The following is a 17,724-nucleotide window of genomic DNA, read 5'->3' on the forward strand; positions in this document are numbered from 1 at the left end:
ACCTAAAACAGTGGTCCTCCAGTGATTTTTTTCATACTGTGGAGCTCATCCTTTTATGCATCAGCCTCCTCCATTTATCTTACATCTTTTCTGTGATGGCAACAGTATTTGGTTATCTGGAAAAATACCAATAGGACAGTCGTGGGGAGACAATGTGAACATGAACTCTATTAAGATGGTTATGGCTCCTTGATTTAGGGTATTTTGTTACCTCCCCCCTCCATTTTTTACTTGTATTATTTTGTCCTTCCAGAACAGGACTGCATTTATTAGGGCTGAATCTCCTTTCATTGCCTGTGGCCCCTCCTGAACTAATCTATCCAGGCCATGTTACTTTGGTCCCGCTCCCCCACCTTTTTTCCCCCCTACCCTTCTAGTCTTGGTGTCATTGTCAAATTTCCTCATTGTTCAACTTATGCCAAGGAAACACGTGACAGACACAAACCAGCTACACAGGATCTTGAGTTAATTAACTTCTCTGAAAGAGTCCTGCACTGGGTTACAACTAGCAGGATGAATCACTCATTGAAGTTAACGGATACTTCACCACTGCAACAGATGTAACATTGCAGGCACCTGGCAGTACTTCATGGACCAGGGTTTGAAAATTATCAGCCAAATCGAATAGGTATTTTCTGCCTCTAACATCTATGAAATATATTAGGACTATGGAACTTGACAGAAGTTCTCATCTGATTTGCAAGATGAGTCTAGACGAAGCATGACACTTTAAAGTGAGAGCTTCAGCATTAGTATTTGGAAATGGTATAAAACTGTAGCGTATAGACAATAGACAAAGAGTCCAGATGACCCCAGAAATGAAGTGTGCTCCTCTGTATTAGCTAGCACGTTGGTAGTAATGACACAATGATATAGCACAACTTCTGGAGTTGGCGACTTGTCCGGCAGAGAGACCAGGGAACTGGACGTTGGGCGTTTGTATTCCCACTTCTGCTATGGTCTTACGTTGTGGGACCTTGGGCAAACTATTTTGTTTCATACCTCCTTAAGAAAAATGGGGCTAATGGTACCTTTCTAAAGCCTTTAGAGGTCTGCGGATGAAAAGTGCTGTAAGTGTTGCTGATCGTAATCCTTTCCATTCCTAGTGGTCCTGAAGTTTATTTTTCTTCGTGGCTTTCCCCCGTCTCCTGCATTGTTCTGGCTTAGGTAATGCCACCACTTATCCTGCTCTATTTAAAACAAAAGTAAAAACAAACAGACTTGCAGATCTGATCTCTAATGTGATACGGCAGATGGTAAAATCTGAAATTAGGCAGCAGCAGTCTCTTATCTGAGGCCTGTAAACAAAGCTGAACTGCAAAATTTTCTTTAATGAGCTAAATGTATTCCTGGGTGCTGAAGCCTCAAACAGTAAAGATAAAAGGGGGCATTTAGCATGCAGTGAGTTTCTAAACCAACCTTTTTATTCATTTCAGCCCCCCCAGAAATCATTCCATCCAACTCCAGGGCTGTTAGAATGCATCATTTGGTGATGTCATAATTATCCCTGGGGCCATGCTATGGCATGGAGCCAGGCTATTTGTAACTAAGGTAAGTGGCATTTTTATTATATTGATGTGGTTTTTGAAAGATGTCATATACCCTTTGTGGTTGGAATTAATTTTGCAAAACCATCCTCTAATAAATGCCGCTTACCTGAGACCCAGCTCTGGTCTCCACGGGGGCTAGAATGGAAGTTCTGATGATCCAGAATTATGTATTCTGGAGTGTCAGCAGAGCAGGACTTGGCAGTGGGTAACATCAAGGAGATGAAAGCGTTGTGTGAGTTAAAAAAACCACAGCTGTTTGGGCTGGCACATTAGTGTTGGCTATGGCAACTGCTACTCAGAGTAGCACTCTCAGCTCATTGCAAACAGAAGAAGAAGCTGTCTCCCAAATTTTAGCTCTAAGAAAACTTGTCCTGTGAGTGAACAAGTATCAGGTATTCGTGCCATGTGATCTAGGGGTAATGTACATATGGTGTGTGTGTGTGTGTGTGAGAAATTGAGAGGAAGAGAAATAGATGCTAAATCAGAAAGCAGCAGGAGAGCCCAGGGAATTGGTAAGTAGAACGGGAAGGAGTACTATTATACATTTGCAAAAAGAAAAGGCGTATTTGTGGCACGTTAGAGACTAACCAATTTATTTGAGCATAAGCTTTCGTGAGCTACAGCTCACTTCATTGGATGCATTCAGTGGAATTCAGTTTTCCACTGAATGCATCTGATGAAGTGAGTTGTAGCTCACGAAAGCTTATGCTCGAATAAATTGGTTAGTCTCTAAGGTGCCACAAGTTCTCCTTTTCTTTTTGCAAATACAGACTAACATGGCTGCTACTCTGAAACCTATTATGTATTTGTATGTTACTGGTATTTGATACTCAGTTTCAGCGCCTTAGTGGCTTACCTGAAATAATTTGGGGGTCTCTGTCCTTGATAGGTCACAGAAAACTGTGGGTGCTTAATGGTCCCCTTGAAATCTCAGCAGAGAGGCCAAGTTTTGAATGGATCGTGGTGACCATTACCCACTCCTTGCAATAGATAAGGTGGGGGAAGCTTGTACTGCTACTGCCCAAAGTGCACCTGTTCCTGAAAATGGATGGTTGGGTAGATAATATTGCAAAACAAAAGTTGGCAATGTTCATTTGGCCAGTACGCTATTTCTGTAGGATTGAGTGACGCAGAGTTCTGTGCTAGCCAAATCTGAGAGCCAGAGGCTTTCAACCAGTGATGTGCATCCTTCCTCCTTCTCTTTCTATGCCTTATTTCTGGTATGAAATAAAAATTTTAAATTGAAGCATAGGGGGACAGCCCAGTGGTCCCAGCAGTAATTCTGAGTGTAGCAGAGACATCACTCCCAGCTCAAAACTTGTAACGGAGGCTGGAAGCAGAAGGCTGGTTACCAATTGTATAAGCAAATAGCTTTCCTCCCAATAGAGACTGCCAGACGTCCAGAGGACTACAGAGATCAAAAAAAGGAACACGCAAGGTAAGCAACACTTTCTTGTGGTAACAACTAGAAGAGCAGCTAGGCCTGCTCGGGTCCTGTAAACTGACATTTATTCCAGCTGACTGCAGGCGTGCTCAGAGAGAGGCTCCTGTAGTAGAGACTAATGGAGATGGCACGGCCAGTAAATCTGTCAGACAGCAATGGGTGTATTTCCGCATTAGACCATTGTCTCAGTGGGCCAGAGTCAGATTTGAGGTGGAAAATATCAACCACTGTTTTTTGCTTTCCTCTCTCTTCAGGTAGCCTTTCTGAAAAACTCATAAACCACTAGCAAACTCTTGGGCTGGTATCAGGTGTGATAGGCTCCCAGGCTATTTTACCTTGTGCTGTCTTCACTCTCCTATTTAGAACTCAGTCCAACATCGCTTTATAGTATTTATTGAAGAGACTCCTCTGGACACCTTGTGCTCACTGTCTTTCAGATGAGAGAGAAAACTGAGAGTCGGTCTGCCTGCTGATAAAGATCTCTAACTTGATTTATGCAGTGCCTATCACTGTGGTATCTGAGCAAAACTCTCCCCAAGAGATAGTATTAACCTAGCTGTCCTGGCTAAATTCCAATATAGGTAGAATGTGATTAATCATCTAATTTCCTTCCTATAGTTTCAGTTGGATGCAGTGTTCTTTGTTTCAGATCCTAAAATGTTGTGTAATGTTTTTGTGATCTGTTAAAACAGCTGCTTTGTTACACTTCAGAGGTGGCTGCATTTCAGTAGTGTATGAAAGTTTATTCCTTAATGTGTGCAGTTCGTGCAGAGATTTGATCCTTTTTTGATGAGAGGATGTATGTAAACGATGATATAGACAGGCCCACTTAAAAGATACTGTTCCTGACTGTAGGGAAGCCCCCAGGTTGTTTTATGGTTTGTGTGAAGCTCCATTTCTGACTTGAGAAATTCAGATTTGGTAGCTAAGTATGAGCATATCTACTGTCTGGAGTTCTCCTGTTTATAGCTGTGTTGGCCAGAGGCATAAAGAGGCATGATCCCTGACTGACATAACTGTGCAAGGAGAAGCCCATAGTGTAGATGGTTGTAATGGCAAAACTGCTTTTACTAGAATAACTTGTTTCGCTCATATGGGGGGAAAAGGGAGGATGGTTTTACTCTATTGGTACCAACCACAGCTTTGACAGTATAGCTGTGTCTACAATAGCAGCGTTTTGCCAGTATAGTGTACCGGTATTCCTACACTGGTCAAGAGCTTCTAGTATAGACACAGCCTATGTATTTCCTAGGGATTTAACCCAGTGCAGTTCTCAATGTGCTACGGTATTAGTGCTTTTCCCCTCTGCTCTCCAGTTTGTCCCTGTTCTGAAGCAGAAATCTCCATCCTGTTGTCAGTTCTGGAGGGGAATCAGCCTTGGTAGAGAGGGTGGTCTCTACACTGGGGTAGGTGGTAATTGGCATCCCTTTGGCACCATTTGATCTGACCATTAAGTGGTCAGGCTTGACAAAGCCCTGGCTGGGATGATTTAGTTGGGGATTGGTCCTGCTTTGAGCATGGGGTTGGACTATATGACCTCCTGAGGTCCGTTCCAACCCTGATATTCTGTGATTCATTGAATCAGTGTCTAGTCTTCAGGAAGAACAAATTTAAGAGTATCCACCGAGGGATTTCCGGGTGGCCTGCAGAATGAAGTGTTTTCAGGAAGCAAGAAGAGGGTAAGGGTGGGATCCAAGAAGGGGATCTTTCTCTTTCAGAACAGTTGGCAAAAGGGCAGGGAAAATGGAGAACCACTGGGTAAAAAAACGTAATAAAGGAATGTGTAGAAGTTCCAGGCACATGACCTTGGAGGCAAGATACTTTGAGTAGAATGTCTTGGTCCACACTTAAATTTAAGGTTGACATACTTAGGGCACTCAGGAATGTGAAAAATCCGCAACCGTTCGTGCTGTAGCTGTGCAGACTTAATCCCCAGTGTGTAGGCACAAGCAGGCTGACAGAAGAATGCTTCTGTCAATGTAGTTACCATTGCTTGGGGACGTGGTGTTCGTAGGATGATGGAAAAAACCCTTCTGCTGCTGTAGGATGAGTCTAGACTACAGGATTATGTTGGTGTAGCTATGTTGGTGTCCCCATAGAGTAGATGCAGCCTAAAGAAGAGAATTTTTTTTAATGTATGGGACTATTTCCCAGTGAGGAAAATAGATAAAAGTGGGCATTTCTTGATGCAGTTGAAAGCAGAAACACATCTGCCCCAGATCAGATAAGCCTGGCAAGTGGAAAACACGAGTCCTCCCTACCCGATCTGCTTTATCGTATGCATGATACATCTCTACTCCCTACATGTGTAAGTCACCACACTGATGTGGACATCACATAGCTTGTCAGAGAACAGCAGTGACAACAAACCAGTCTGCTGGCATAGATCATTTTATTGACCAGATGCATTGACTCTCCCTCCCCCTTCACCCCAGTGAAAAATGTTAATCGTTTATCCAGTCTCTCATCAAAACACTGCACAAGCATCCAAATGCATCAGGAACTGGGAGAATTCCACAGCTCAAGAGCATACAAGGAAAACTGAATTATTTAGCATGTTGGGGGGTTTTTTTAGTGCAAGCAGGTGCATACTGTGAAACAGTTTTGGGTTTGGAATCCTCTGTGGAGAGGTTAGTGCCTTGTGGGATTTCAAAGAACAGGACAGGTTTTTCATCCCTGCCTTCTTGACTCCTCTTAGACAACCTTTTCTTTTGAATTCTCCTTCCCTATCTTACTCCCCACCATAGCTTCACACTCTTTGTATTTGCTTCTGATACTTCACCTGCTGAAACAACTCTTCTGAAGCTGTTGTAACGATCTGTTGAGCACTGACAGCATTCGTGATGCTTTGTACAAACATTAGAAGATGTGGTCCTTGTCCCAGGGGGCTTTGCGATCTAATGCAGACTCTGACAGTGCAGTTCAACTATACACTTGATGCTAGTTCAACTAGAAATTGAGCAGATATCAAAAGGCTTGGCAGGAGAAGTGGTGGTCTTCCCTCTCCTCCCTTAAGGAAGGATTAGAAAAAAGAGGGAGGTCATCTAGTTTTGTGAAGGGAGGAAGCACTTCCAAAGACGAGATGGCTTGGAAGAAGTGTCTTTTATTAACTGAGTGCTGGTAGGGGAGGAGTCAGGGTGTGTGTGAACACCTAGTGACATTTTATACCTTGTGGGGGAGCATCTTGGAACCCCCATATTCCTTATTTGTATATAATTGTGATCTTACCTTACAAGGCATGCTTTATATGTATCAGGGGAAAGGTTATGACCTGCTGGAAGTCATTTCTCTATCCATATACGTGTATCATTAATGCATATGAAGTTGTGAGAATTGTGTAGTATGGTGGTCACTAAAACATGCTGTAAATTGTGGAATCAGCCGGACATTAGCTCCCCAGAGGCAACAGCAAGGAAAGTCACCAGCCCCTTGGCGGGGTGTCAAACAACCCATCAACAACCATTGTCCAGCAAGGGAGCTATAATGCAATGACTCACCTGCATGAGGCCACACCAGGGGAATTGCTGGACCTTGGGTGGAGAGACTCAGCAATGCCCCCAGACATGCCTGGACTTGTGTTTTCCAAGCACATGGACTGAGGGTATAAAACAGACCGTGGACACATACTGGGCCCTTCTCCTGCCCCCACCTATGCTGCACGCAACCAGGACACTGAGAAGAAGACAAGACTCCAACAGAGGAGATTGGCCCAGGTTTAAGGAGCAAATCTGTATATTAAGGACTGCAATATCCAGTGGAGTGAGAAAAACTGCTTCATCTAGTTACTGCCCAGTCTAATAGGGTTGAGAGTTTAGACTGCGTTCTTATATTTTATTTTATTTTGGTAACTACGACTTTTTGCCTATCACTTAAAATCTATCTTTTATAGTCAATAAATTTGTTTAACTGTTTATCTTTACCAGTGAGTTGGTATGAAGTGTGGGGGCAAATCTGCTCAGGTGTGACACAGGCTGGTGTATGTCCACTTTCCATTGTTGAAGTGGTGAACCAATTAATAAATTAGACAGTATATTCCTGAGGTACAGTACTGGGAGCTGGAGGGGGATTTGGCTGGTGCCTTTTTCTGTGAGATTCATGAGTGGCTGTGGAAGCATTCATGCAATCTAGCTGAGTGTGGGGCTCCAAATGCAGTTGTGCTGAGTGATCGCAGCACCTGGAGGGGTTTGCTGCTTGTCACTAGCAAGGCATTGTGAGAGACACCCCAGGCCGGAGAGTTAAGGGGGCACAGCGGTCCCACAGTCCCAGGCTGGACCGTGGTGGGATCCCGTCACACTCCTAACCTGCTTTAAGCAGTAACTGGAATACTGAAGGCAACACACTCTTCACCCCTTGTCATGCCTATTTGTACTGGAGTACGGAGAGGAGCCCTAAAATCTGCGTGATGCAGATGCCAGTTAAACAGGATGCTGAGTGCAGCTCCACTGTGGACCCATTCTAATTGTCCAGGAGCCTTGAAGATCTGTTGGAGTTGGCTCTTGTCCAGTCCCATGGGCAGGTTTTAGCTCGTGTGTGACAGTTTTTTCTCACTTGATCTGCCCAACCCATGTCCGTTCCAAAGCTTTCATACAGTTTTGTTAAAGATAGTGTGTTACAATTTAAGGGCTGGCTGCTACCTCTGAAAGTGCTTAAATAGGGATATGTCTGTATGGAAAATCACAATAGAGGTGATTTTTACACACACACACTCTTCAACTGTTAGTTTACAATGTAAGAAAACAAGAGAACCCCATGCTACAATCCTGCTAACACCATCTGCTCAAGCCGTTATTTCTAGCATTGTTTAAGTCACAGTGCAGCTGGGGATCTGAAGGAAGAGCCAGGGAGCACGTTTCTGAGCCTCTCCTCCCTCAACCTCCTTGGGCACAAGTCACCAGGAAGAGGAGACTCTGGTACCAGATGGGTGCTCTGTGAGGTCTGGGAATCCATCACAAAAAGTGAATTCTTTCCTCCCACCAGGAGGGTTCCAAGCCTCATTTTGCAGAACAAGAAGTACAAGCTGAGCTCTCCCATGGGATTAGAATGCCCCATCCCTCTAGCACTTGGATGAGTGCCATCATGCCACCAGTGCATTAAACAGCAAACAGGCTGTTTTCTTAACTGTCAACTTCTGTCCTTTCTGCCGCAGAAATTGGCTTGGTTGGCAACACCCCAGCTTCCAGGTCAGAGTGTGGTGGTTTTGGGTGGCATGGCGGGGGATTGTTCTTTCACCCTGATCCTACCCAACAGTGGGTATGTTTTTTGCACGGGAAGAAATTCCAGTGATGGGATGATTTGTTTTCGTAATGCTACCTCCTATTTTCTTTCTCAGTGTGCAGTGTGCTCGGCTGTTAATTGGAGAGAAAACGATCAGAAACCTGCTGCTGCTGGAGTTTGTTTAAAGCATGAGGGGAAGCTTGTGTCTGTGAGATAGCAGCTGGTGCTAAGCGGTGTAGTGGAAGCAGTCCTACTTGGGGACTGTACCTCAGTATAATTGGCGAACGAAGCCATAGTCATTTCTTTAGATCAAACGCCATACTTCCAACACACAAGCACGTTTCGGGTCTGATGTGTGGAATAGCAAGCCACCGTGTTTGGAGTCTTATTAATAGAAATAATTTGTCCTTGCATTTCCCCCCTTTCCTCTGAGGATCTGTAAAATGCTTTATAAATGCTAAAGCTCACCACATCCCTGGAAAGCAGCTGAGTATTATCCCCATATAGATGGGGGCCAACTAGAAACACACAAACAGAATGACTTGATCCAAGGTCACCTAGCAAGCCAGTAACATAGTCAGGAATAGGGCCCAGGAACTGTGCTTTTTGAACTACTAGACAGCACTGACTTAATAAAATGCTGTCCTGGTTATGCCTAGGTATTGCAGCAGATGTGGTATATGAAAAGGAGGTATATTGCCTTATTAGAGACAATGCAGAGGAAGAGGGTAGGGATGACATCAAATAGCAGGGAAGACTCCAGAATGACCTGAAAGAAACTTTCACCATTTTGTCACTTCACCAAAAGTAGAGTATTTAGCCTTACAATTAGATAAATTGAGTGTGGTTCAGTGGCTGGGAATCAGGCAACATGGGTTATATTCTCAGTCCTGCCACTGACCTGCTGTGTGACTTTGGGCAAGTCACTTCTGTTTCCCCTCCTACCCTTTGTCTCTTTTGTCTGTAGGCTCTTCAAGGCAGCGACTTTCTCATTGTGCATATGTACAGTGCCTAACACAACAGGGCCTTGTTCTGGTTGGGGTTTAAAGCACTATGGTAATATTAATAATAAACAAACTTGGCCACAGCTGCTTTATGCAGAGTAATAAATGGGTAGAATAAGTTACCAGAGAAACAACTGAAGCAAGGAATATAAATTCATGGAGACACCTACAGCTTTAAAAACAAAACTAACAAAATAACCGCACAATTCATAAATACAAGCTAACAATCTCAATGAAAATACTGGGTTATATATTTCCGACAGTTCTCATGGACTATAGATCTTCAAAGTCTGTCTTAACCATTGGATATTTCAAGAATATAAAACAGTCACATACATTGATTTGTATTGTGGTAGCACTTAGGAACCGCATTTTGAACCAGGACTGCAACATATTACATGCTGTACAAACGCAAAACAAAAAGCTCCTGTTCCAAAGAGCTTACATTGTAACAACGGCTCTCCAGCCCCAGCCTGGTCAAAATGGAAGGGGCAGCGACTACTGAGACTTGGACATTTCCCCCAAAGAAATCTTAAGTAATAAATTCAGTGAACTTTTTAACTGCTTAGAAATCTTTCAATATTTAAAATGAAATTAGCATAACTACTCCTTGCTGAGGTTCAGCGAGCTGTGTAGTTTGAAGTTGTGCTACTTGGAACGTAAGAAGGCCTACTGGGTCAGACCAAAGGTCCATCCAGCCCAGTATACTGTCGGCCAACAGTGGCCAATGCCAGGTGCCCCAGAGGGAGTGAACCTAACAGGTAATGATCAAGTGATCTCTCTCCTGCCATCCATCTCCACCCTCTGACAAACAGAGGCTAGGGACACCATTCCTTACCCATTCTGGCTAATAGCCATTAATGGACTTAACCTCCATGAATTTATCTAGTTCTCTTTTAAACCCTGTTATAGTCCTAGCCTTCACAACCTCCTCAGACAATAAGTTCCACAGGTTGACTGTGTGTTGTGTGAAGAACTTCCTTTTATTTGTTTTAAACCTGCTGCCCATTAATTTCATTTGGTGGCCTCTAGTTCTTATATTATGGGAACAAGTAAATAACTTTTCCTTATTCACTTTCTCCACACCACTCGTGATTTTATAGACCTCTATCATATTCCCCCCCCCTTAGTCTCCTCTTTTCCAAGCTGAAAAGTCCTAGCCTCTTTAATCTCTCTTCATATGGGACCCGTTCCAAACCCCTAATCATTTTAGTTGCTCTTCTCTGAATCTTTTCTAATGCCAGTATAACTTTTCTGAGATGAGGAGATCACATCTGTATGCAGTATTCAAGATGTGGGCGTACCATGGATTTATATAATAATTATATATACTTTCGGGCTTTTTTTTTTCTGCAGCCATCAGGGCTAGAAACTTTTTGGTTTTTTAATTGAAAGTTGAGATTCTTAGACAATAAAATGACTCCAGTAGCCAGAGTTGTGCCAAAAAAAACCCAAATACTGCAAGACTGATGATAAAATTACAACAACTGGCAACACATCAACTTTAGGATTATAAAAAGAAGTTGTATCCCATTAACTATGACACTTGTGGCAAAAAAGCTTTACTTACAAATTAATACTAATAATTCCTTCTCATTCAAAATCTTGGCATCTGGCTGTAATATTTGTAGAACATTTATTGAAGAGTCTTGAGGACATTATGGGCTATAATAGGAGCCTTGGTGTTTCAAGGGATTCCATATTTTCGTTAAGCTTCAAAGTCTGCCATCCTTACGTTGAAATGGGCCTTTCTTTGCGACTAGTCCCATTGTAATCAATTTGACCAGCATTTCTCAACCTTTTTGGTACTAGGGACCGGCTTGCTGCCTTCCTAAACTGTGTTGGGGACATCTCTGGGACCGGTGTTGGTCCACAGACCAGTTGTTGGGAAACACTGAATTAGACCACTCAGAGTAAGGAACTACGGTAAATATGACTTAGGGTTGCATAATCAGTCCCTTAATGTCAAGTAAATATCCCATTTAACATATCCAAAACTAGCAGTGGCAGAGCTGAGTGTGGTGACTTGAGAGGAAAGACCAAAAAAATTAAAAATGTGTCATTGATCAGATGATGGCAAGGGAAAGCTACGTCTACAAGTATGTAAAGGGTCTAAATGCCCCCCAGTAAAGGAGATGGATTTAGGGTTTGGTTTAGGCAGGTACCCTGGGATGTAATTAGGAGCAATGAGATGAGAAACTAAACAAAGGAACGTTTAGGCTGAATGTAGGGATGGGGAAGACGTACTAACTATTCAAGTGTAAAATAGTCTCGTAAGGGAAATGGTGGAAGTCCCATCATCTGAACCACTGAAAATGGACAGGATAGAACCAGAGAATTTACAGTGCACAGAAGAAGCCCTCAGTGGCAGGGGGAATAGAGAAGAAGCCCTCAGTGGCAGGGGGAATAGAGAAGAAGCCCTCAGTGGCAGGGGGAATAGAGAAAATGACAACACTATAGGTGGTCTCCATCTCCAATTCCTGTGATTCTGTAGACCCTTTTCATCAGCGAAAAGTATCATGTCGCTGTTCTGTAATAACTACATTTGATTTGTTTCTCAGTAGCTTCTGGTTTTCCTGATTCTTCTTGTCCTTGGAGCAGTGGCCAGCTGGCTTCTTTCTCCCCTGGAGTTCTGACCGTGTTGACTGTTGAAAAAATGAGTTATGTTAATAGCAGGGCAAGGGTGGTTGACTTTGGCATGGGGCAATTCATTGTGGGAGGCTGAGTTTCTGAACAAGCTAAAGCAAAGGTTGAGATGCATCTTTGAGATTCATTAAAACAATTAGAAGGATTTGGTGGGGAAGGAAGAGACTCTATTAGCCAACTGGGAATTCCATACTGGAGATGGAGGAAATCACTGCCATGTACTGTGTGGTTCTACATCTCAGCCAATAGCAGATGCAATCGAGAGCTGTTCTTTCTCCTGAGACATAGATATCAGCTTCCACTCCCATTGAGTTACTCTGCATGGTGGGAGTCTGTTTATAAACAGAGATGGATGATTAACTGCAAAAATGTTTCATAAATATTGCTATGAATTTTTTTTTAATGAACTCCCCCTGTCATGGATGCATGACTTTTGGTTTTGCTTTCCACAGTTGTTCCTGGAACTGACTTTTTATTGTTCGCATTTGCAGTAATAATAGTGTCTTTCAAGTGTATGTACTCATGGGAAAATAACTTACACTTGCTTTTTGTATGCATTTGCAGCAGATATTCCATCATGAGTGCTAGACTCATCTCGTCTGGGAACAAGAACAATATTGTGTGGCCAATCTCCACTTCATAGCGCAGCTTGAAGAGTAAGCCACAGAGCAAACCAAATTAATTACAAAATAGAGCTCAATAAATTCAAGGAAATCTCCATGTATTCTCAGACATTTCCTTGAACATAAGGTGAATAAATTGTTACAAAGGGTCTCATTCGGATCTAGTTGGAACAAAGAGGGGTGAGCCACATAGTTGATAGAACGTGTATCTAGCTTGTGTGTTTTACCTTCTTTTGTTTGCCGTTTAGTTTAGTGAAATTCTCTTTTGAACATCTTGTGTTGCTTGGTTAGTTGGGAGGAGATGATTCTAATCTAGAATAATAGACGGTGCTGGTCTCCTAGTAACCACCAACTGCCCGATTGCTTTCTAAAATACTGCATCCCGTATAGCCTGGCTGTCTGTTTTTGATGCTCTGAAAATTAAAATTTTCAGAAATATCTCCAAGTGAGCAACTTTTGTGTATTTTTTGTCCTCTTATGGTGGGAGGGAAGGGGTTAACAGATTTTTCTTTATTTCTTTTCAAAGGAAGCATGAAATCTTCTGGGGATGTACCTCAGCTTGTTCCCCGAGAGATGAAAGCAGTCATTTCAAAATATCAGATATTATGACTGTTTGTTTTTTGTGTTGGTTTTTACAACTGAACTTTCAAGGTATTTTGTGCTCTGGTTTGTGAAGAGTAAAAATTCTTTGGTTATTCAACTAAAGCAAATTTTTTTAATTTTTTTTTTTTTGAGTGATGTAGTCTGGCTGGATTCTCTGTGTTACTCTGTAAATGTTCAGATACATATAATAGAGCCTCGCTGACTTTCTGTAATAACCAGAAGATCCATCGTGAATTAGCAACCAGGTAAAGAAACATTTAAAAATAAAAGCAAAACAGCACCACACTGGATAACAAAACCTACTTTAACTGTCAGTCAGTTTCAATGCATAATACAGTAGTAAATGTACTTGGATAGGAGTTTACTGATGTGATAAAGTCTTTGTAATGTGAGACCTTGGCACAGTGTGGGGGTGGGACAGGACAGAATGGAGTGCTCGCTGGGTCTGTGCGTTCTGTGCGTCAAGGTGAACTTTGTGTGGTTTTAATGTATGGGGAAAGGCAGAGAGATTTGAGGCTATGAAGCCCCGTTTAGAAACTCAGAAGCCACACATCCACTGCAGAGTTTCAACCCCATACTGTGCTTGATTTAAAATGCTAAAGGTCACACATACAAGTCCTGCAGGCTAATAAAAATGTATCCAATGCTCAGATGATAGAAAAATGAGTGTAGGGGAAGAACCTGAACAGAATAGTATATATGGGCAGTGGGGTTGGGAGAGGGCATGCTAGGAGAATGGATCATGCATTTTGCATTTCTCATTCATAACTGTGAAGATTTTGTTTTTTAGCCAGGGAAGAGACTCTTTTAAAGACCAGATGGTTCTCAGTGAAAACACTTACCCTGCCCTCTTAGCACTGGGGAAACTTTATTCTCCATTTCAAGGACAAGATTTTTTTTTTTAAATAAATTAAATGATATAGGCAGCACTTGACTTCTCTCTCTCTCTCTCTCTCTCTCTCTCTCTCACACACACACACACACACACACACACACACACACACACACACACACACACACACACACACACACACACACACACACACACACACACACACACACACACACACACACACCCACCCCCTACCTCTTTTCACCAAAATAATAATACAGAAGCTACGTAGTGTATAGGTCTGAGATGCTATGGAGCTCAGTGGCGGGTGGAAGAGATCTGCTGGAGGTAGACCAATAATGGAGAGCAGGAAGAATGTGGGGTGCTGACATGACTGAGAATGCAGATACAAGGGGAGAACAGGAGTGATGTGGGTCATGGATTTGATGAAGGGAAATTTGTGAATCCTATATACTGTGTCAGCGATTTTGACTGAGTTGACCAGGCTTTCTTTATCTGTCAATCCACAGGGCTAAGATTCTGTAAAAACTCCAGCTGTCAGGAGTGCCTAAGTCTGAAAACCCCCCAGGGAGGAGAGATGACACTTCATCTGGAAACTTGTCATCCCCAGACAATCTAATTTCCCTTCTTGGTTACTGCCTAGTTGTGGCAGAGGATCCTCCAAACATTTCTACTTCTGAGCTTTTAGCTCTTAGTCTCTGGAGGCACCTGCACTCCCAAATACAGATTGTACACATAAGACCCAATAGTCAACTCCAGCTCATACTTTGGTAGAGTTCTAAGTACATGGTTACCCACTGATGTCAAACAGCCATCTTTAATACACTAGCATGAGTCCCCTTTAATATCCTCCTCTCCAGCGAGACCTCTTACTCTAGAGCCAGACCACAGTTTGTTTGGTTTTTAAAGCATGTGTCTGAAGATCCCTTGACCCAATGTCCAGGCCTTCATTTCTTGGCCATGTGACCTAGGTCCAGGCAAATATTCTTATGTTGAGAAACCCAAATCCTGATGTTGATTTCTGTACTTCATGTCCAGGCGTCTTCTACCTAGCCCAGTCTCTAAAGACCACAGCTCTGGGTCAGGTTTAGAAACGCCAGTACCCTGAGTCTAGAATTCCTTTCTTCAATGCTTAGGCTTTTAGGGAAAATCAGTACTCCTTCCTTTTCTGTCCTGCATCAGAACTCTGGTTTCTAGAGACCCCTGCACTCTGCTTCAGCTTACAAAACCGTTTCCCCAGGACACGGGTCTCTGGGCTATCCTGAGATGGAAGAGGTCTATTATCCAGAGGGGTAATAAGGTACATCGCTGTGGTAGTTATAGTCAGGACACACCTTCTGCACTAGCCTGTAGTCTATGCTGTAGAAGGTGATGTAGATGCAAATGACTTTGAAGGGTTTGGAACAGACCCAGGAGACATGACTCTGGGTGTGCTCATAGTAGCAGGTTTTGGAAGGGTCGTAAGTACAGAGTGTGGTTTTCTTGGCACGATCCACTTTCTCATAATCCACCCGGCAGTTGAAGATCTTGGATTCTTTGGCCTCAATGAAGATCTGCTGCTCCAGGTCAAACTCCACTGTCTTGGTGGGAGGGACGAGGCTGACGGAGATAGTCCCCTGTCCAGTGGAGTTGTGCCGGAAGAAGACATTAACGGTACCGTTACCATGATCAACGACCTTCCCAGTGATCAAGAGGTTCAGTTTTACTGTCTTGATGTTGGAATAAAAATCACCCCAGCCAAAAATTTTCTTAAACTTTCCTGTGTTTGCCACGGGTTCTCTGCGTCCTCGAGAGTGTGGCCCCTGGTCCAGCTCAGACAGGTTGTCCAGGACTTCCCAGAACTCTTGTGAACTAGAGACCAACTCTAGGTGAGTCAAATTCTGCAGTGGGGTTTGAGTTAGTAGAGACTTCGGGGAGAGGTGCTCCCTCTTCTTCTGCAGTTGAGATTTGTCTTGAATTTCATTTTCACCTTGCGCAGCATCCTCCCCTTGTTCCTGTCCACAGATCACCTGAACAGGACAAGAGGTGAGAATAACAGATGTATTTTCTTCCTCCTGCTGTTCTTGTACTCTACCCTCTTTCCACTTACCTCTAGACATGTCATCACAAGTCTCCCCTCTTTCTCCTTCTTTGTTTGCTGATCCCCTTTCTCTTACATGCTTCTTTTTTCTCTGACCTTCCTCTGAATAACCTTGTCAGTCCATCTACCTTATTCTCTCTCTCCACTCATCCTTCCTTTCTGCCCTGAGTAACTCTCTCTCTTCCCTTTTGCTTGGCGGGAAACCTAATCCCTCCGACTTTCCAAAAATGTCAGCTGAGGTCAATTCCCTGGGATCTCTGCTTAAAGCTGGTGGAGAGGGGCGTAGAAGAGATGGGCAGGGGATTGGGTTAGTGCTGGCTGGATGTAATGGACTAACACCAATCACTGTTTTAAGAACGCTGGTCTTATAGCCTTTCCTCAGTTACCGAGATTTCCCCCTCCTCCCTCCCCCACCGCCCCTATGGTTCAGTTGACTATAGCCCCATCCCCTGGCCCTGCTGTGGCAGTCAAGCAGTGGGTGAGAGGGGAAGACAGAAGCAGGGTCAGCTGTGGACAGGCAGTGACAGAGCCAGTCCTTGGCAAGGTCCAGTTCTGAAGCCGGGGGGGGGGCAGTGCCTCTCCCCCCCCCTCCCCCCCACCCCTAGGCTGGCTCTCTGCCCCGGCCCGCGGAGCGCTCTCGCCGGTGGGAGGGGAGGGCAACATCTGGCCGGGAGGCAGGTGAGAGATGCAGATGTCAGGTTGCCGTGGTGATTTCAGCCACACCGCTCGGTGCGTGTCCGCCGGGGGAGACGGGAGGGCTGGCTGGGACCCTGCGGGCGTTCCGCGCTCACCTGGCGGAGGAGGATGCCCGGGATGGGGGGGAGCCACCTAGGGTCAGCGCCCTGTGCCGCCCCCCCCCCAGCGGGCAGGCAGGGGGGGACAACGGGGCACGCTCCCACGGGGGAAAGGTGCCCTTCGCCCTCTTCAACTCGCCCTCGCCCCCTCGGGCTGGGGGACGGGGAGGGGGGGGGGGAATTGGTCACACGAGTCCTTGAACTCCCCACACTTTGGGGGAGCTGCCTCCTTTCCTTTCCCCACAGCCCCCTCCCCATCAGCCAGTTTCCCTCCCCCCGTCCACGCACCCACCCACTCCAATACCAGCGGCACCGTCACACAAGTTGTGGGGGTTTTTTTTGGGGGGGGGGGGCGGTTAAAAGGCTTCTTGCAAATGCCTCCTTATACTTTGAAAGAGTCTCTCTCCCCCTCCCTCCCATCCCTTTTCCCCAGCCGGCCCCCGGGAGCTTCCCCCTGCCCCCCCCCCATCACTCACCAGCAGGGAGATGCTCCCCTGGACCAGGAAGAGCAGGCAGGAGCCAGACAGCTGCATTTTCAGCCGGCGCCTGGAAGTGAAGGGGGGCGGGGAGCTGTGGGTCCTCTTATAAGCGGGGCTCCTGGCTCCTACGGCCCCCCCACCCCCAATCCCATGATCGGTCTGGCAACTCCCCTCCAGATCTCGCTGCTGGGCAGAGGCAGGCGCCAGCGGCCGCCCCTTACACCTGCTGCCGCCGCTGGCTCCCTCCATGTGACGATCTCTCCACCCCCCCCCCCCAGCCCACCCCCCCCCGGGGCACTGTTCGCCCCCTCCCACCGGCAGGTACCGGCAGTACCTCCAGGCTTAACCCTTCCCTGCCTGCACCGCAGCTGGACGCTCCAGAGGGCAGGGTTCCTGGCAGGCTTGGGGGGCTCAGTGTGGGGAATGCTCCCAAA

General features: G+C 45.0%; 1 protein-coding gene across 1 annotated transcript; it reads right to left on the minus strand.

The window, feature by feature from the left end:
- Nucleotides 1-14,030: 14,030 nt before the first annotated feature.
- Nucleotides 14,031-17,351, minus strand: NXPH3 (neurexophilin 3). The gene is made up of 2 exons (XM_073325698.1): nt 17,288-17,351; nt 14,031-15,946 (listed from the first exon to the last, which is right to left on the minus strand). The coding sequence occupies exons 1-2, from the start codon at nt 17,342-17,344 to the stop codon at nt 15,218-15,220; spliced, it is 786 nt and encodes a 261-aa protein (XP_073181799.1). The 5' UTR covers nt 17,345-17,351; the 3' UTR covers nt 14,031-15,217.
- Nucleotides 17,352-17,724: the final 373 nt, after the last annotated feature.

This window comes from Lepidochelys kempii, chromosome 27, assembly GCF_965140265.1.
Source record: "Lepidochelys kempii isolate rLepKem1 chromosome 27, rLepKem1.hap2, whole genome shotgun sequence".
Lineage (NCBI taxonomy): Eukaryota > Metazoa > Chordata > Testudines > Cheloniidae > Lepidochelys > Lepidochelys kempii.